Source organism: Gopherus flavomarginatus, chromosome 1 (genome assembly GCF_025201925.1).
Source record: "Gopherus flavomarginatus isolate rGopFla2 chromosome 1, rGopFla2.mat.asm, whole genome shotgun sequence".
NCBI classification, from domain to species: Eukaryota; Metazoa; Chordata; order Testudines; family Testudinidae; genus Gopherus; species Gopherus flavomarginatus.
In genome coordinates, this window is record NC_066617.1 from 352,341,388 (window position 1) to 352,362,149 (window position 20,762).

Genomic DNA, 20,762 nt, shown 5'->3' on the forward strand with positions numbered 1-20,762 from the left:
TGTTCCCAAACCTGTCAGGACATCATCTGAGAGGTAGAGTCCCTGGCCTTTTAGGTGTCAGGTGTGGAATGCCATCAGCAAATGGCCTTAGAAAAATAGAGGTTGGACACATGGGAACAGTTTGTTTGTTCTTGTTTTGTTTTTTTTCCTCCAGACTTTCAAATCTGAACTTGGATTGTAACAATATTTCAGACTTAACTCTTTAAAAATACAATTGTTAAATTTCTGTTACTCTGTTGCAATCCTGGTTGAGTTTCCTAGGGGATACTTATCAGACTGTTAATCAGATTCCACCTTTGGATCTCACATGCTTCCAAACCCAGCAGGGCAGAGTCCTGGGCAGAGTCCAGGTGCTTTCTCTAGCTCTGGGCCTCTCAGGCATACTCCTGAGTACAGACTCCCTGTCTGTAACCCTTCCTTGGGACATGAGACTCTGCAGTCCAACTTCCCTAGGTCCCAGACCCAAATGCTGAGCCTCCGAGTCCCTCACGCATGCTCCTACCCAGAGTCCACCTCAATTAAACTGTAATTCCAAGGCACCCACACTTTGGGAACATGTGGCAGGTGAAGTAAGGAAGATGGGTTCTGCTCAGGAACGTCTTGAACACACACACACACACTTTACTCTTAGCACAGGAGAGTTACAGATCTTTGGAAAACAGTAAACACCTGAGGTTATCTGCTCTGAGTCCTCACCACTCCTGAGAGCCGTTGTGGGGAGGTAAAGCCCCCCTGGTTCCCATTCCTCCAGCTGTCTTCTCTTTCTGGTAATGGATTGTCCCCTTGCTTAGAGACCACATTACTTTTAAACGCAGTCTGTGATACCTTTCCTTTCTCTCTCTTTCCTGCCCCTCCCCTTGGGATTTTCCAGACTCCCAACCCCCTTAGTGGTTGCTGGGCAGAGAGTCTTTAAAAGTAAATGGCTCTACTGGAGGTAACCCCATTGTCCTACCAGAATAAATCTGTTCAATTACCGATGGACCTTTTTCAACTTCCCCATTTAATCCATTCCTGCCAGAACATGGACCTTCAAATCTACACTGAAGGTTACCATTAAAAATGCCATTCATAAAACAGGAGGAATTCATCAGTTAACAGGCATATTCTCCAAACTGTCACACACTCTATCTGTTAATTGTGCTAATACTAAGCCGACTTTTAAAACGCCTACTACTGAATATAGTACTTGCTACTGTGAGTAGTACAGTTCCCTACAAGGCAAAGGAACTACTTCCAGAACTGAGCACTATTTGCAGGATCAAAGCCAGATTTTTCCACATGCTTTGCTTCAAGCTCATGAAGAGCCATACTGAATCAATGGAACTACACATGTGGTTGAAGTCTTCGGCAGAATGAAGGCCTGTACTCCGTTAGTCACATAGGTTTGCAGGATGAGGCCTGTTGCTTGTGCTTAATTTGTTGTGAAAAAATCTTCAACAAAAGCATAGCAGAACATCCCTTTCAATAATTGATTTTCAAAACACATTGGGTTGTTTTATAGCTATGAAAACTCGTAGTAATGCTCTTGTTTATCCCTTTTGTGCTGAATGCTTTGTCTGAGTAAATGGGTGTTTTTTCCTCTCCCTTGTTTCTCTTTTCATTTGCAGCTGGCTGAAAGATATAAATAAACTCATTGCTTTGGGATTTTTAATGATCCACTGTGCATAACAGGCCAGGTGGAAATCTGGTTTTCTCCCTTCATGTGTCTTTCTCTTCAGCTTCTATTATTATTTTATTTATTTTAATTTAATCTTTCAGATGTGTTTAGCACGTCAAAGAAAAGCGTTACCATTACGTGCCTCTCTTTGGGCAGCATCAGTTTTCTCTGTAACTTCAGTAAGTTTTTTTTTTTTCTTTCTTGAAAGTTAAATTCTAACTTGCAAAGGGAGGGTAAGGCAAATCCAGGTATGGTAAGCTAAATTCCGAAACTTTATTTTGAATACTGGTTGGAATTACCTCAGCGAATTCCAGTAACATGAGCAAATCATCTATTCCACAGAAATGTGAATGTTGACATGGATGAGTGGTGTATGCAAGAAAGACCTCTTGAGGAATGTGTATGTTTGAGACATGCTCGAAGTAACATGCATAAAAGGAAAAAAATGAGAAAGTATAGGCTTAGATGGTTTGGTTGGGTAAAGCACAGTCCTGGGAACTGTGCAGGTAAGAGTCCGATAGATCGAGTTTGAAGGAAGAAGACAAAGAGGCCGACCGATGAAGTAGTAGTGGGAGATCATAAAGCAAGACATAAGGTGTGTTAGAGGATATGGTACTGAACACAGAACTATAACTCATAGAGAAGATCCTGTTTGATGAGATTATCATTCACTCAAAAAATTTTACAGCACAATCTTAACTTCTGTTAACCAACAAAATGCTACCGCCTACATACTGATTATGGGGTAGAAATAGTTATATGCTGTCCTCCCCAAAATTTAAATCCATGCCAGAAAACTCACTCTTCTAGTAGTTAAGTCCTGCAAACACTTAAGCATGTAGATAACTTCATGAGTAATCCCAGTGACTGAAAGGTCATTATTTACATGTGAGAAGTTATTAGAGTGACCAGATGTCCAGATTTTATAGGGATAGTCCTGATATTTGGGGCTTTTTCTTTTATAGGCTCCTATTACTCCCTCACCCCCTGTCCTGATTTTTCACACTTGCTGTCTGGTCAGCCTAGAAGTTATGCACTTATGTGTTTGGAGAAATGGGCCCCTACCATGCACTGTAGCGCACTTGCTTAAATACATGGGGAATGGAAATGCTGTTTGGGGCTATACAGTGTCACAGATATGATACACAGATGGCACTGTATCTCTTCCTGCATGGGGTCTCTGTTTTCTTCCAGCTGTGCCATTTGAATGCTAGCCTGCATTTCCCTCCTGCTCACAGGGTTAATATACAAATAATAAATCTAGGCACTTCTATAGCACCTGCCACATGAGGCAGTCATGGGGCTTTACAAAAAGTGGGGGAACTCCTGGCTTTACTGAACTCAATGGGAGAATTGCCATTGTTCTTTAACTGGGCCGGGAATTTCACATAATATTAACCCAATATTTCACCTACTAGGTAGGTGACGTTTCATTCAACAGCTGGGAAAACAGAGAGAGGCAAGACACTCTCAACTTAATTTGAGACACCTTTGGATTTTCAGAGGTATTGAGCACCGCCCCTGGCTCTCATGACTTCAATGGTCTCTAGTAATTCTTTATTTCACAGTGAGTGGGGGATGCTCAACGGCTCTGAAAATCTGGTTCTTCCAGAGTGGACTCACTCAAAGTGACTGGACAATTTTGAAAACATATTCCGAGTGACATGCCCAGAGTTCATGCTGTTAGACTGGGAAGGTATTGCTCAGATTCTTGCTCTTAATCAACATAGGTCACAGTGCTACACAATTTTCATTTTTAATAGGAGCTATTTCAACTTTGTTTCCAGCTTTAGCATCTGTTCCTTTTGTCATAGAGGGAGCCATTCTATGTTGTTGTTTTTTTCAGTCTAGTACGACTCTTTGAGGAGACTTCATCTTTTTAATCATTGTTAGAGCCAAGTTTAGTTTTTGGGAGGTCTCTTTGGCGAACAGGGAATTTATAAAAGAGCAACAAAAATGATTAAGGAGTTGGTGATCTTGAATCGTAACCAGGTTAAAAACATAACAATGCGTAGCTTGACCAAAGCTTGAATGACATCAGTCTGTTGCTAACCAACATGTGTAAGCAGCGAGGAGCTAGGAGAATTATTTAGGTTAGAGCAAGCAGGCATAAGTACAAGAGAAGCAATTTAGCAAGAGAAATTATAAGGATTTATGACATTAGTTGTTAAGCAGAACTTCCCATTAGAGACAATAGGAGAATTGTTTAATAAACTGATGTCCCAGTACAAATAAGGGTGAATACTTGGAGATGCTTTGTGAATTAGCCCTGGGTTTTTCTAGGGCTCTGTGTGACATAGTATGGAAGCCCCCTTGCTAAATCTGGGCTAGATATGGTCTTCTCAAATGTAAAGGATTAGGTACAGGCTATCATAACCTTAGTCCCAGATTTGGACCTTAGCGTCCAAAATATGGGGGTTAGCATGAAAACCTCCAAGCTTAGTTACCAGCTTGGATCTGGTACCTGCTGCCACCACCCAAAAAATTAGAGTGTTTTGGGGCACTCTGGTCCCCTTGAAAAACCTTCCCTGGGGACCCCAAGACCCAAATCCCTTGAGTCTCACAACCAAGGGAAATAATCCTTTTTCTCTTCCCCCCTCCAGGTGCTCCTGGAGAGATACACAGACACAAGCTCTGTGAATCCAAACAGAGTGACTCCCCCTCTCCGTTCCCAGTCCTGGAAACCAAAAGCACTTTCCTATTCCCCCAGAGGGAATGCAAAATCAGGCTAGCAAATCCAACACACACAGATCTCCCCCCTGATTTCTTCCTCCCACCAATTCCCTGGTGAGTACAGACTCAATTTCCCTGAAGTAAAGAAAAACTCCAACAGGTCTTAAAAGAAAGCTTTATATAAAAAAGAAAGGAAAAATACATACAAATGGTCTCTCTGTATTAAGGTGACAAAATACAGGGTCGATTGCTTAAAAGAATATTGAATAAACAGCCTTATTCAAAAAGAATACAAATCAAAGCACTCCAGCACTTATATTCATGCAAATACCAAAGAAAAGAAACCATATAACTTACTATCTGATCTCTTTGTCCTTACACTTAGAAACAGAAGATTAGAAAACAGAAACTACTTCTCCAAAGCTCAGAGAAAGCAGGCAGACAGACAACAAAGACTCAGACACAAACTTCCCTCCACCCAGAGTTGAAAAAATCCGGTTTCCTGATTGGTCCTCTGGTCAGGTGCTTCAGGTGAAAGAGACATTAACCCTTAGCTATCTGTTTATGACACAGGCACTTGTCACTGAGGGCTGGGAGTGCAGGAGGACTTTACAAGCTGGATGGACTGATAGGGCACGGATTACTATTCCTTGCAAATGCGCAAACTGGTATAATTTTTTCCAAATGTTACTGTAACACAAGCTCATGCATTCCTTTTCTCATAGGTACCAGATGGCCTCCACCTTCTCCACCCACTGTTAGCTCTCTCTGGCTGCCTCTTTTTCACTATCCTCCACAACTCTTTAAAAATATTGCATCCATGCTTTCTGCTATCTGTACTATCAGACTCAGTTTGCTGTACAGTGCTGGGTAACACTAGAACCCATGGTTTTATATACTTAATGGCCTCTTGTGTGGACAATATGTGGAGGACTGGGAATGTTTACTCTTTGCCAAGCTGGAGTTGGGGCAGGGAAGGTTCTAAACAGAAGCTCTACCGTGAAGCAGGAAAAGAGAGTAGCTTTATGGGTGGTGCTATTTTATTTATTCTAATAAAGTTCCTGATTGAGCATTAGAAGAAAGTCACTCTTTCTGTGATCCTTTCCGGTAGTCCGTTGATCTCATCTGTCAGTCTTCTTATCTTCTTTTCCAGTAGTGCTCTTAACTGATGCTTAATGTGCACTATATACACCCTATTTTCTGCATTGCTAGAATGAACATTTTGTCCTTGCCTTCTGTCACTTCCGGATATGTTGACAATGAACAGAATGACAGCAAATGGTGACTTAGAAGGGAACACTCTGAAGATGGAAGCGGCAAGAAGAAACTCTCTTAATTATAAAATGTTATTGGAGAAAAGAAGTACATAACTCCCTAGCAGTATGTGCACAAATCATAGTCTAGACTGTGCATATAAAGCATGAGGAGGCAAAGAATCTTTTGCTTGAAAATCTAAAATAGGTAAAGGAGAATCTCTGTTAGCTGTCTCCAGTAATCCCCAGCTGCTAGCACAGTAGTGTAGGAACAGGAAGAGGGGACTCTTTTCACTTCCACAAATAATATTTTGGGTTGACCTGAAGAAGAGAAGAATGACTCCCTTGGGGAACAAGCTCAAACAATGGCATTGAAATCTTATTCAGCAATCTGATAGCTGCTGTACATCCTGACCAGCTGGGAGTGATAATAGCAAATAAGAGAGGTGCACTTCATTGTGGCAGGAGTTGCAAGTAGGATGTTTTGGGGGAGAGGAGGGTTGCAAAATGCAGCAGAGATGGGGAATTTATTAGTTGTATGGTAACATCTGCAATATATGTTCCTCTATTAATCTCTTCAAAGAGAGTATATGGATGGACATTTTTTTCCCAAGAAACCTTGCTCCTACAATCTGACTTGGTGATTTAAATTCCTTTCCTAGCAATTAGCAATTTACTTCTGTTTCACTGATGGGTACTACACAAAGTCAAAATAGAGAAGGAACTTGGGGCAATCATATTTGTAGAGCAACTTGCTGTGGGTGGTTGTCACCTAACTGAAATAAATGTCTTGGCCGTTCGTGATGTGAATTATTATTCCAATTTGCCACTAGAGTGAACCTCCTTCTAGTTATGCTAGGGGATATTTCTCTGTGACTTTCCCAAATGACCATGCATCAGATAACTCCCCCCCTTTTTTTTTGTGGTTAAAGAGGCAATTAGATTGAGTGAAGGGCAGTATTTATTGTCCTGCGGAAGCCTGTGACAATCACTATTTGAAACATCTTAATATTAAATAAAATCACACGTGAAATCTGTTTTGGCTGGAATCTGTTACATTTTTAGGATGAGGAACACTAAGTGGGGATGAGGATTGAACAAATCAGTGTGTCCTCTCTCCTGGAACTGCAAACCTAAGCAAGTAGATCCAAAATTCCCCTGAAAGATGAATAAATAGCCTCTCTTTCACCTCCCCACCACTGCTGATTTGAAATAAAATGCAGGCAGTTTTAACTAGGGTTTGTGCAAATTAATTGAAGATCTTGTTTGTGTGATTCTGGGTCTATTTTAAATTGAGATGTCATGGTTAAAATACTTAATGGTGCAGATGCAATGTGTTCTTTCTAAACGGAAATAACTATTGGGAAGAATTGAGAGTGTTACAGATCACTTAAATGTCTCAGCTGAGTGGGTATTAGAACTGTTAAAACAAATGCATCATTTTCTGAAATTCTGTAATAGTGTCTTCTCCTAAAATATTGCCAGATTAGTGCTTATCAGACCAGTAATGCAATGTGCTCACACCTTCAGGTAACAGTGTGATTCATGGGTTTTTGTGGTTTTTTTTGTTTTGTTTTTAATGATAGTGGCTGCTAGCTGTAACTATGGAATGTATTGTCATGGAAACCACACTTTTCTAAATTTACACCGGTGCTGGTGATGAGAGAGACAGGACTTGAAAGAAAATCTGTTTAATAATGAGACAGCCAGGCTGGGAATAAACAGATCAAAGATTCAGATATTTTTATGAGCATTTGTCATAACATGTATTCTAAATAGGGTCAAGCAATATTTCATATGCTAACCATGAGGAAAAGTTGGAAAAGTCCTGCTTTTGCGTTACTTTGGAATAATAGGTCAAACAGAGTATGGATTATTGATGTTTGGTCAAATAGCATCTCTAGAATAAGCTCCCATGTGATCTAATGTGGCATATAAAACACATTTCAAGGCTGTATGAAATCAAACAGTGGCCAGAGTGAATTGAAGACAGTGGACTTTTAGAATCTGTCATTTGCAAAAAAAATCCTTTAAAAAAAATTAGAACTTACAATGGGAACTGGGTTGTAATTTTAACTATGGAGCAATTGATGCTGCTCCATAATACAGTCTCTCTGATCAATTTTGTATCTAAGGAAATTTAATACACACTACTGTAGTATCTAGGTTCCGTGTATGCAAACTGGGAAACCTCAGTCCTATCCTTAAGGAATCAGAACTAATAAATGTAAAATATTATTGTATCAAATCATGATTAGGTTATAAGTGATGAAAACTTCTAAAAGAAAAAATTAGTGATCAAGGGTATTAAAAAAAATGAAATCCATTCTGTTTAAGAAACTAAATCCTTTTTTTACCTGGGGTTTTGCTGAACCCAAAACTCTTGGTAACTTTATTGTTTGTTTGTGAGATAGTGTTCAGGAAATAAATCAATGGAGACACTGCCATCTAGCCAATAGATAATTGATGCAAGCAGGCAAACAAGTGATTTCACTCAAAGCTTCTACTTTATTTAGTCTCCAGCACATGCAAACATCTGCAACTGGTTAGCGGAGCACCTCAAATCACCCCTCAGATTCATATTTACCCAGGGTCTTGAAGAGGTCTCGAGAGGATTACTATAGATGTCCAGTGGCCAGCCTTCCATCAGCAGGGGAACTGGAGAGATGTCCAAGCATTCAAATATATGCAAGCTCATATTTCTTCCTCTTTTTGTATCCAATTTGTTAATATTAAATAGCTTGCTCATCAACCCTCCTCCCCTTGCTGAACAGAACTAAGTTAAGGGTGGGGATTTCTAGCCTATCAGAGAATTTTCCATCAGTCAGGCTGGGGAACTTTCCATCAGTTAACCAATAGTAATAGTTAACTATTGCCAGACTTTCAATCTTGCAAAACCGCATGCGTCGGAGAAATAAGTCAAGTCAGGAGGGCATAGGGTCATGTTCACTCCTCAAGGTTACTCTCACTTCACTCTCCTCTCCTGGTCTGTTAGTTGTGCTAAGGCCTCCTTTTAGCTGCTTTCAGCAATAAGCATAACAACTGGTATTCCCACTGAGGGCAGTGGTTTAAGCATGTTTCTGGGCTGTGGACTATCAAAAATCTGCATGTAGACTTTCAGATTTTGGAAAGCGGGGGGTAAATTACATAGGAAAGATCCAGTTCTGTCCTTATTTATTTTTAGTTATTGTACTGCTCCCTTTACATTGTGGTCTCCAGTCAGCATAACAATATAGAGTTAAAATATAATCTAGTTACAAATCCTCTAATATTTACTCTGAGAATTCTTTGAAGCACATCCATATTTGTACTTTCATTTGCCATAAGTGTTTCTATAGTCTGTTGTGAAGCACATTCTGTGCTCACTTTAGCCCAGTCCCTGGCAGAAAATATTCCAATCATCTCTTCAGAATACACCGACAATTGTCAGGGAGACAAACTGCTCTCATTTAATCAGAAAGCACTCATAGTGTGATGAGCAGAGCCTCGTAAGTTACAAATGGTAAGGTCAAGTCACTGTTTAAACAACTGCTGAATTTATTTCACTGTCAGCTGTGAAAGTGTTTAAACTGCCCTCTTCACCCTTTTTTCTCCTTCTTGCTTTTTTGTATTTACACTTTTATTAATTCAACTTTTAACACAAAGTTAAAAAAATTACAGCTATCAGATTGACCATCCACATGCTTTATTGTACATTTTGATCCGTCACTACTGAAATTGAGGAAATACGACCGCTGCTTTGCTATTACTGTGGCCAAAATATTATAGTTCCCCTAAACTCCTGTAATGGTTAAATTCCTGACATGCTGGAGGCTAATGTGTAGAATATGTTTAAAGGTTATATTATTGAATTATAGCTGCCTCATCTGTAGGTATAGTACTTCAAACAGAGTTTAAAGGGATGTTTGGGTTTTTTAAGCTTCATACTGGTTCGTTTTCCATGTAGCTTCATGTATTTTTTTTTTTCAGTGTCTCCTGCAATCCATCAGACTGTCTATTTGCAAATTTGTGCCTGGAGAAAGCTCCCATGTGGCAGGCGAGGATTGGGTAAATGCTACTTGTAACAGTGTTTTCTCGCATTGCAAACTCCAGCAGCTGAGATTTTCAGCTTTGAGTACAGTTTGTTTCATGCTGAGATTCATCTATTTGGAGAAAGCAAAGGTTGTAGCTGCTATGGAGTTGCAATTCAATTGATCCTATTTCTGGGGGTTGGAGGAGAGGGAATCCTTATTGGAATGCATATTGATAAAGACTGAAGATTGTGTCTCGTTAGATAAGTAGTTTTTTTTGTTTTTCCCCTCCCCACAATGACTATGTATTGCAGCAACTCACTGGCTTTTTACCAAATCAGGAACTGCAGTATTTTTCTTCCGATGGAATAATTTCAGCCCACTTGAGCTAGCATGACAATCTTATGTGATTGTTATGAGTAGGCGTTTATATCCTTTTACATGCTAATCCTGCCACACCTGCTATTCCCCCTCATTTCCATTTCTTCCCTTCAATGTAAAAACTAATTTCCCAGTGGAAGGGAAACCCTGAGATTCATGATCAATGCTGCATCATTGATTCATCAACAAAGAAGGGGATGGCTGAATGGGACACAGGTAGAGATTCAAGCAGGCTGCTTCTGATGAGCAAGAGAAGATAGCTGTTGAGCAGCTTATGTTGCCACTCCATGTGCCGTATCAGCTACTTGTTTTTATCTTTCAGTAGGCTGCTACTACTGCAGCACTGAAGGAATGTGCCCTATTGTTAAAAATCCTGACTGCTTTACACCAATGATTTGCCACTGCAAAGTTGCATGCACCAACAACACTTTATCGTTGATGTTTGGATGCAAGGTAGGACACGGTTAATGTATTTAAATGCATGTTGTAACTCCTTTGATTATCTATGCTATTTTATTTAATGCCTGAGTAGGAATATAGATAAGATTCAGAGCAAATTGGAATTTGTTGGCTATATGATAGGGCTTACAGTACTGATATATTTCAGATGTTCTAGGAAATCCAGAGTAAGAAAGGGTTTCCTTTATTTCTATAATAGTATAAGTACAGATTTCCATAGGAGAAACAATTGGATTACAGAATTTGTTCTAGACTTCATTATATACTTGGCTAACAAAGGTAACTAAATCATTAATCTCTCACTTGCCTAGCTTCATTGCATTTGAAATGTATACCTGTTATTCTGAAACCCTGAACTAAGTAGAAATGTATCTACTGTTTTCATTGATATCGGTGATGGTGCTCCTAATGAGACTAGAAATGATGAAGTATGCAGCTCTGCACTTCTGCATATTAAATAAAGTAAGCCCATAAAACCTTTAAAAGTCTGCAGAAGGTGACAAATGCATATTTTAGTAAATGTTTTCTTTTTGGGGCTGAACAATCCATTAAATTTAAGAGAGAAATTCAGTCAAAAGGTGGTTTAGTAATCCAGAGAAGTTCATTTTTTGGCTCTATGAAGGAATCCCACCTCTAATTTTGCAAAGAAGGTGTTGGGTTGGGTTTAATTTTTTCTTTAAAGAAAATTGTGATTTTCATTTTCTTGTACTCATTTTTGCTCATTATTCTTTTACTAAAATAATTTGATAGAGATGTCTTGTTAACACAAGACTTATTAGCTTTGGAAAAAATAAGTTTTGTTCTTGGATCATTTGAGCATGCACCATGAAATTGTACAGGGTGCAGAATTTTTTGCCAGTTCCTGTGCACAACTGTCTGTTAATAATTACGCAAATAGTTTTAAAGCTGTTCTGTTCGTTAAAGTACAGTGATCAAATAACTACTTAGTGCTACTAAAAAGAGTTAAGATCACCATTCAAGGATGATTACACCTGCATGGATTTTTCAATTCTTATAAATGGCTGTGTCCATTGAAATATGCCAGTGCAACAAACCTCAAACATCATTTAGAGTAGCGACACAACATTACTTTGGAGTTACCATGAAATACCAAAAAATGTTCTGAAATACCAGGTAGTAACTCCATATAATACTGTCATAATATAGATGAGCTAGTATTTCCAAATGTAAACTAAAGGTTAATGACAGCTATATTACCTAAGGATTAAGAATACCGTATCAAGCATAGTATAGTTTTTTAAAACTTAATAATAACTATTTACAAGTGTTGGTTTGTCTACTTCCATACATGTTTTCTTGGCATTTAAGGTGTTGCCCAGCATGGGAAAACCATAATCACCCTGTTCTTATTCCAAACAAAACCGAAAAGACATAAAGGTGCTCTAATTTTAATTGCTGTGTCATGATGCCACTAATGATGTGAACAGTGTTGACAGGTTAACAATTTATACGCCTCTTCAAATTTCTTCATAAAAGCAATTAATGCTTCTTTTTCATTTTAACTTCAAAACTGATTGTGAGTGTTAAAATATAATTTAATAAAGGTGAATTATTAGTCAGGGGAAATTAAATGCAAGCCACCAATCTAATAAGGTAGGCCAACGGCCTAGGGACCAGCATCCAATTTGTATTCCTGCCTGTAAGCATGATTTTCTAAGGATGTTCTTTGAGGCATTTAAGCTCTTTCATGATTTTCAGATCCTGTTACGAAGCAGGAGAATAAAATTAATGTTGTTATTTGTTTAGAGCTGCAGGCTTATTACTTGGTCACAGTGTGGAGTTTTTACTTTAAGAAACCACATTATGAATGAAAGAACTTGGGGGGGAGGGAGAGAGGGAAGAGGATGGTGATGCTAAAGAATGATGATGATGAAGAATGGTGCTAAAGAACCTAAGTGTAATGACTTGTGTTGAACTCACCCTAGACAAGTAAAATGTGTATTTGACACTGTTACCAGATGGTGTGTAGTACAGTGGTAGACATACAGATATTTGATATATCACTGGCTCCACTTTTTGTATCACAGCGAATACCCCATAAAATGCCCAGTATACGAAAGCAGACCGCTTTGCTGCTCTCTGAGCATATTGTCCATTTTAATGGTGGCTCATATTTAATCTTTGGAATGGTTGGATTATTTCGCAAGGGTCAGGTATTCCTGGTTCACTGTATTTAAAATATTTCTGCCTATCTCACTGCGCTGATAAGGATAGGAACATAGTAATCAAATGAGAGAACTCCTATGGGATCATAAGGTCAGTTTCTTTACCAATATTGGGTATAGTCCCTGAGAGAGGACATATTATGTCAACGCTTAAGAACATGACTAGAAGTTGGTTGCATGTTCCTCAAGTCTATGGTATGCATTCTCTCCTAGATCTAATTGGACCAGGACTAAAAGAGCAGGAGAACTAAAGGGACAGCCCAGAGCCCGTACCCCACACCCCAGCTAGGAGCCTCCTCCCACACTCTGAACCCCTCAGCCCCACCCCTCAACCCAGAGCCCCCTTCTTCACTCCAACCCCTCATCCCTGGCCCCACCCCAGAGCCTGCATCCCCAGGTGGAGTCCTCACCCATTCCCATCAGCAAGGACTCACCTTGCTCTTTTTGCCCCAAAGCTTTGCTCCACCCCCTCCTTTTGTTCTCTAGGCCACCTCTAGGCGTAGGCTGTTTTTTCTTTTTCAAGTCACTTTGCTTTGGGCTCATGGTTTAAAGACACTCCTAGTTCTTTGTATTTAAGGAGATAGATTGTTGCCATTCCCAACTGGAGCTTGTTTTTGGAAAAAGGTTTACTTATGCTGCATAAATCTGGAATAGCTCCAGAAGAGTCTAGTATTAGTGATGTGAAAAATAATCTCTTCTTGGAACACTTGAGTAATCAATTTACAACAAAAGGTAAAATCCCAAACTCGAGTTGTGTATGTGTGGTGAAAAAAATGGTTTTCCATTATCTCACCATCATAAAAATAAAAAGTCAGTACTCCAGTATATACTTTCTTTCAAGAAGGAAATCAAAGTTCAGACAAATATACTACCCTGGTGGAATTGGCTAGTGAAAGGATCTGAGTTCTCACTCCCACTTCCTTTACCCAGAGGCCTCCCTGCCCTTGGACTCCCCTTCTACTCTCCCGTGTGGCAGAGTCCTCGCAACCCCGACAAGACTGGGCCCAGGATCTCTGGGGAGCTCAACTCCCAGGGGGTTAGGTGTCCCCACTGCAGGGTACTTTCTTGGCTCTGGACGCTTCCCTGACCCTCTAATCACTTCATATAGGTCAACAAATATAGTTTAAAAACATAAGGAAAAAATGAGGAAGGTTAAAGGAAAACACATAACCCTACTCTGTGGCATGGGGACGTCACAAACAGCCGTCTCTGGAATGTAAGGGAAGTTCACAGTCTGCTTCTTACATGTGCCAGGACTCCTGCGCCCTGGCTGTGCTGCAGGCACACTGCGGGTTGGACACTTCCTCTGGTGGTGGCCACATGTCTTCAGGCTTTGGGTGGTAGGACCTTTCTTCCCAGCATCAGCCCCCTCGTCAGGGTTATGATCCCCCTGCAGGAGCGGCGCCAGGGTTTTTGGTGCCCTAGGCGGGGGTCCTTCCACGCTCCCGGTCATTGGCGGCAATTCTGCGGCGGGCGGGGTCCTTCCGTGGCTCCCGGTCTTCAGGGCACTTGGGCGGCAGGTCCCGGAGCGAGTGAAGGACCCACCACAGAATTGCCGCCGAAGTCCCGGAGCGCGGAAGGACCCCCTGGCACCGAATTGCTGCTGAGGGTGGCAAAACGCCACCCCATCAAATCCTGCGGTCGCCTAAATGGAAGCGCCGGCCCTGTCTGCAAGGCCCTTTCGCTTATGGAATCTCCCTGTGCTGGGCCCTCTGCCCAGCCCCTCCCCCCCATCATATTCCCCAGCTGTAGGTTTGCCAGCTTTCTGATGGCATAAAACTGAACACCCTTGCCCTGCACCTTCCCTGAGGCCCTACCCCCAGCTCACTCCATTTTTACCCCCTCTCTCCGTCACTCGCTCTTCCCCACCCTCGCTCACTCGCTCATTTTCACCAGGCTGGGTTTGGGATGTGAGATGGGGTACAGTCTTTGGGCTGGAGGTGTGGGTTCCGGGCCTAGGAGCCGCAGGGACATGCAGGCTGCTTCCAGGAGCCACGTGGAGCTGGCCACTGTGGCCAACCAGACTTTTAGCAGCCCGGTAAGCAGTGCTGACCGGAACCGCCAGGGTCACTTTTCAACTGGATGTTCCAATCAAAAAATGGATGCTTGACATCCACTTCTCACTGCAGCTGGCTCTGGAATGCCCCAGCTTCAGCTCCACGCTGCCTCTCTGCTGTTGCTTTGCCTCCAGCACAGCACCCTGGGCTGCTTCTCTGGCCTGTCTGGTTTTGGTTGCTGCAGTTCTGCTCCCAGTGTAGATCTGCTCCTTGGGCTGCTTCTTTAGCCCCCCTGCCTGCTGCTGCTGCTCTCTCCTGAGCTCAGCACCATTCTGGACCAGGCAGCCCCAGCTTATACGGAGGCTGGGACCCTGGCCTCTTGACTCCCTCATTAATCTGCCTGCCCTGTCAATCAGGCTGACCTGGGGCCCCTGAGGTCTGTCTCAGGGTTCTGATTTCCCATCGGCCCTTCCCCTTTTTTTTGGTACTGGGAACTAGCCAACCAACCCCCCAGTAAGCACTTTAGAAAGCCGCTAACAGTCCCCTTACACTAAGTGAGAACCAAAGTCTTCAGGGGGCAGGGGCTGCTCTGTCTTTTGCTGCCCCAAGTACTGCAGTCGGGCACCTTCAGCGGCATTTCTGCGGGAGGTCTGCCGGTCATGCGGATTCAGCGGTGGTTCTGTGGGTGATCTGCCAATCCCGCGCCTTCAGCATACCCGCCACCGAAGCTGCGGGACTGGCAGACCTCCCGCAAGAATGCCACCAAAGGCTCCCTGACTGCCGCCCTCACAGCAACCGGCAGGCTGCCCCCCACAGCGTGCCACTCCAGGCACATGCTTGCTGCGCTGGTGCCTGGAGCCGCCCCTGTCAGGTGGGAAATTTTGGGTCTGCACCGTCATAACCCATTTCTTGCTTTTATAGTTTGCTGATTCCTAACAGGAAGCCATGGGGAGCTTTCTGGAGAAAGGGTGGGGTTTTTGAGAACGTGCTCAGTGGCCTAGTTGTACTATATGTTGCATGGATATTCCTGAGAATGGGCTAATCTGTTTGGCATGCTGAACAACCTTAATTCAGGGCCTTTTTTCATGGAAATTGGTATGTGGCTTGTTTTTGGCCAGTCTTACGGACTGTTACTTTCAAAATGCAGAAGGGTTCAAAGTAATATAATTTGAAAAGCAGGACAGCTTCTCTGTGGCTTAGGTACTTATATTGTTCCCCTAAGTGCAGTGTCTGAGTGCACCTCCGTTTTCAATTTATTTATCTTCAGAATGCTTCTGTGAAGTAGGAAAGTCATTATACGGACAGGGAACTGAAGCACAGAGAGACTGTACCAGATTTTTAAAGGTATTTAGGTGCTAACACAAGCATCCAGGTACCTAGAGGAATTTTCAGAAATGGCTAAGTACCTAACTCCGATGGTCTCACACACACAATCGGCTGGATCAGGGGACTGCACCTCATAGATTCATAGACTTTAAGGTCAGATGGGACCATCATGATCATGTAGTCTGACATCCAGCACATTGCAGGCCACAGAATCTCACCACCCACTCCTGTAATAGACTGCTAATCTCTGTCTGAGTTATGGAAGTCCTCAAATCATCGTTTAAATACTTTGTTACAGAGAATTCACCATTTGCAAGTGACCCATGTCCCATGTTGCAGAGGAAGGCAAATAACCCCCAGGGTCTCTGCCACTCTGACTCGGGGGAAAATTCCTTCCTGACTCCAAATATGGTAATCAGTTAGACCCTGAGCTTGTGAGCAAGACCCACCAGCCAGGCACTTGGGAAAGAATTCTCTGTAGTAACTCAGAGCCTCCCCATCTAGTGTCTCATCCCTGCTGTTGGAAATATTTGCTGTTAGCAGTCACAGTTTGGCTACCTGCCATTGTAGGCAGTCCTGTCATACTATCCCCTCCATGAACTTACCTGTGTCTCCCAGGTCCTCGAGTAGTACCCTAATCACAGTATCATAATTCCCCTACAGTTCAGATTATGTCTATCACATAAGAGTAGATGGCTTAGGCCGCAATTCAGCAAAGCACTGAAGCACATGAAGTCAATGGGACTTAAGCACATGCTTAATTGTAAGTATAGGCTGCAGTACCTTTCTGAACGGGGTCTTTAATAAGTAGTTTAATGTGGATGTACTGTTACCTCAGGCCTGTTAACATCTGTTAACTTTGTTCTTATGTGGAGTGCCAGACATTATTTCTGTTTGCGATACTTCTTATGCTGTCATTTCAGTTACATCTCTTGACTCTTATATACAGGTGATGTTTTGCTTGTTCACTTTTTTTTCTGTGTATCTTGTAAGAAAATGTATTGGAAATTCCAGCAAAAGATGGACATGGGCCTCTTATTAGCTGAGTTTGATGGAAATTTTGAGGAATTGTGTTTTTCCTTTTTATTTAGGGCTAGTTTGTGTCTGGCCATAGCACAGATGTGGATGGCAGAAACCTCTCCCCGCTCCTCCCTTGCCCCTGCAAATATATTACCTGTAGCTCTCTGGGAGAGCAGTTGAGTCCAGTCATAGATGGTGCATTTCTTTTTTTCACCACTGCTCATCTAAGCAGAAATATCCAGCTAATCCTAAACTCTCTCGCTCCTCCAAAGGTGCAAAAACCCCAATTCTCCAACTGCCTGATGGGACATTCGGCCAGTTTATGTGCAAAGACCTACATATGTGCCTAGACTAAAGCACATGTGTAGTCAAATCTAACTTAAATGAGGCCTTTGATTTTCTCCAACATTGTGCACTCAATATCCTCTTCCTGATCAGGAGGTTGGTATACCCCACCCCCTACTAATATATTTAAATACATTCCTAGATAGTACCTAAAAAATAAAACTAGTGGAGTAACACATGGCAGATTAATCTGTAAATCTGAAGTTGCAAGCTTCTCTTGGTAGAAGTCATTTTCTTTAATGTCTGCACCACAAGCTGGTCAACTCAAGAGTGTATAATAATGGGTAATAAAAGTAAACGTTAAATAACTGAATAAGGGTTTGATTTGTGGAATCTCATGGAACTCAAGGTGGCTTATGAGTGTCAGTTCTTACTTTTGAACATATTTCAGTTCTGATTTTGGGTTGTGGCTGGAAATGAGGTGGTGTGAGAATAGATACTCATGGTCACACCTGCTTCTATGGTCCACTATTGGAGAGTGATAGATTGTATTAGGTTCCAGAATGATCTGAGGGAGTTTACTGCCTAGTCATAAACTATCAGAATGAGTCCACTGGAACATAATTATTATGCATAGCAGATAATACATAGAGTGGAACCTGGATGCCTCCTTCCACATATCAACTTTGTTAGGTCAGCATGGTTTTAAAAAACTGCTCAGCAACAGCTGTAGTTGCAGGGGAGAAAGCTGGATTGCCCATACCAGGAGACTGACTATGATCAGCTGTGTCATAGAGGATTTGTGCATTCTTATGCAGAAGCAGTGCTAAAGGCAAAGAGTTTTCTCTCTCTGGCATAGACTCTATGAAAGCTAACTTGTTTCAGCTGACTATGCCTCTTGTATGAGGTACTGTTGATTTTCTTAGATAATGGCAATTGGGTACAGACTGAGGTGGTATTAACTTACAGAAATGTAAAAAGAGATGCCTATTCCATAACATAACTTAAAAATATAATCTAAGTGTAGTGGTACAGTCTAAGGTAGATAAAGTGAGCCAGGCAGTGTAAACACTGGTGAACAATTCCCTCCCACTTTCAAATGTCTGCAGGGAAGAGATGAGCTTTATGGTGCATTCTGAAGGTCAACAGGCTCAGGCTCTCTCAGATTGAGGGGAGTGAATTCCAAAGTCAAGAGGCTCACATGGGAACACCCTGCCAGCAGCCCTCTTGTCATATCTGTAGGGCTCCAGCTTGAGGGCCTCTGCGAAACCCAACCATAGTAGTGTGATATAAGAAGAGACAATTGTTCAGGTCCTAAGCCATTAATGTCTTTAAAGAGCAAACCCAATGCCTCATACTTCACTGAGAGACCCACATGAAGGCAATGGGGATCATGGCACACTGGTTTAATATGGTTGTGGGAAGACAAAGTGGGCAGATGTTTTTTGTGCTTGCTTCAGTTTCCACGCTGTTTTAAGGTGTAGCACCATGTAGACTACTTTGCAGTATCTAATCTTGAGGTGAGAAAAGTATGGCTGATGGTTGCAAGTTCTGCATCCAACAGCTGCAACCTCCTGGCTGTACATAAATGGTAAAAAGCTGACCTGACTTGTCATTGCTGCTAGCTGCTCTTCTTGTAGCAATCCCCCCAGACCTCCCAGATCATGAACCTGACCAACAAATGGCAGAAAAGTTCCCTTAACCAAAGGGACAGATATAATTCATGCCCTAGCATCTGGTTGCTTTCCTCAGCCATCTGACAATGCTTCAGTCTTGTCTGGATTAAGCTGAATCAGCTGGCTCTCAACCATGACCCAGTGTTGCCCAGACATCAAGTAAAATCATTGACTATTTTGGCTGGGTCAGGTGAAATGGAGGTGAAAAACTGTGTTATCAGCATACTGAAAATACTGCTGCCCATCTCTTCTCACTATCCTGCGTACATGTAAACAAGAGGGATGACCAGATGAGAGCGCCCTCAGAGAGGGGAGCTGTGTCCAATCGCTACCTTCTTAAGAATGTTCACAAGGAAGGAATAGCCACTCTAAAGCATCCCCATATACCCATGCTGTGACCCACAGGCAAGTCGACATGACCTCATGGTGACATTTGGCCTCTTGGGGGCGGTGGTGGGTTGGCAGGGGGGAGGAGAGGCGAGATATTGAACTGGGAAGAAAGAATTGTACCATATGCCAGAGTAGTACCATCAGTGTCACCTATAGGGTAACTTGTGATTCTGAATGCTTGGAGTTGACAATCTTGCCTTCTGCAAAATTATTCAAGTCTTGTCACCCCCATGCTTAATTACTTAACATTACTTTTGAAGTCAACCTGGCACCTCAAGATAGTGCTGAATGGCACCTCCAGAGTGTCGTGGGCCACTGAGAACACACATGTGTGCATGAGTCTCTACTTCTGGCTGTAACTCATTGCGTTAGTAATTACTTGGAGGTGCGGGGAAAATTCAGAATGCTTTGGAAGGTAACTTCCTGAGGGGCCATCTCTCACCATGTATTCCATCACAGCAGACACAATTGGCCATGAGGTTCATGAGGATGATTCTTAGGTTTGAACATGCTGTAGCCAGCAGCATTTTCAGCTAAAAATGTCTTTTTGCTTTTAGAAGTGACTCTTTGGCAGCCACTTGGTAGGGAGCTTCAGAGCACAATGAGGCCCATTGATTTTGTTCTTACTAATTTGTGTTTTTTAATCTCCCTAACTAAATTCCTACCTGCCACCACAGTAGGCACTATAGAAATTTTGACTGAAATGTGAAAGACGTTGTAGGCTAAGAAGCTTGCATATTCCTTTAAAAAATAAATACCGTGGCGCTAGTAGAATTGGGCAGTTACTACTAACTGATGGGAGTGAGACAGAAACTTCTCCAATGGGAAGGTTATTCCATAATTGTCTCCTTTGGGACTTCTTGCACCTTCCTTTGAAGATAGCTGGTGCTGGCCACTGTCAGAAACAGGAGACTGGAGTGGCTGGATCACAGATCTGATCCAGTGTGTAAATTCGTATGTTCCTCCTATCCCAGCCAGCACCCTTGTTGGCAGTTTCAGCAATGGAATATGATTTCTCCCATCCCCCCACTGCGCCCCAAAAAGTGCTGATCACCCACACATTCTGTTGAGTCAATGGGAGCGGAGTACTCTGTCGACAGCACCTCTTAAATATAAACGTTCTACCTGATGAAGGAGTAGTTGTCAGGCAACTGCTCTTCTTTGTTTCTCTTGGGGTGCAGAATGTTAGTGACTTGCTATGATCTCTCACAGAGACTTATTTGTTCTTGTTTCCCTTAATTTTATTATAATTCAGAAAATCCTGGTGTTTAGACAGACCTTTCACAAATGCAAAAATTCAGTTGAAGGGTAGAAGTGGATTAATATATGAGTTTGTATGAGAAATACCGTAGCATTCAACTAAATCTATTGCTGAGGTTCAGCAAAGAGTTTTGTATCCTTTTGCACCCATTATGTTAATACTGTGGAAGATTTACACCTTTATCCTTC

The 20,762-nt window shown here is 42.1% G+C and overlaps 1 protein-coding gene across 8 annotated transcripts in view; it reads left to right on the plus strand.

Moving 5' to 3' along the window:
* Positions 1-20,762, plus strand: part of DLG2 (discs large MAGUK scaffold protein 2) — a 1,579,821-nt gene that overhangs the window by 573,306 nt on the left and 985,753 nt on the right. For 2 of the 8 annotated variants that reach the window (XM_050940598.1, XM_050940658.1), the window contains exon 1: positions 9,774-10,427. The exons of the other annotated variants lie outside the window; for them this stretch is intronic. In XM_050940598.1, the coding sequence (XP_050796555.1) occupies positions 10,326-10,427 (102 nt within the window). In that variant the 5' untranslated portion in view covers positions 9,774-10,325. Of the gene's footprint in view, positions 1-9,773; positions 10,428-20,762 lie in introns of those variants that run through there. 8 annotated transcript variants of the gene reach the window in all.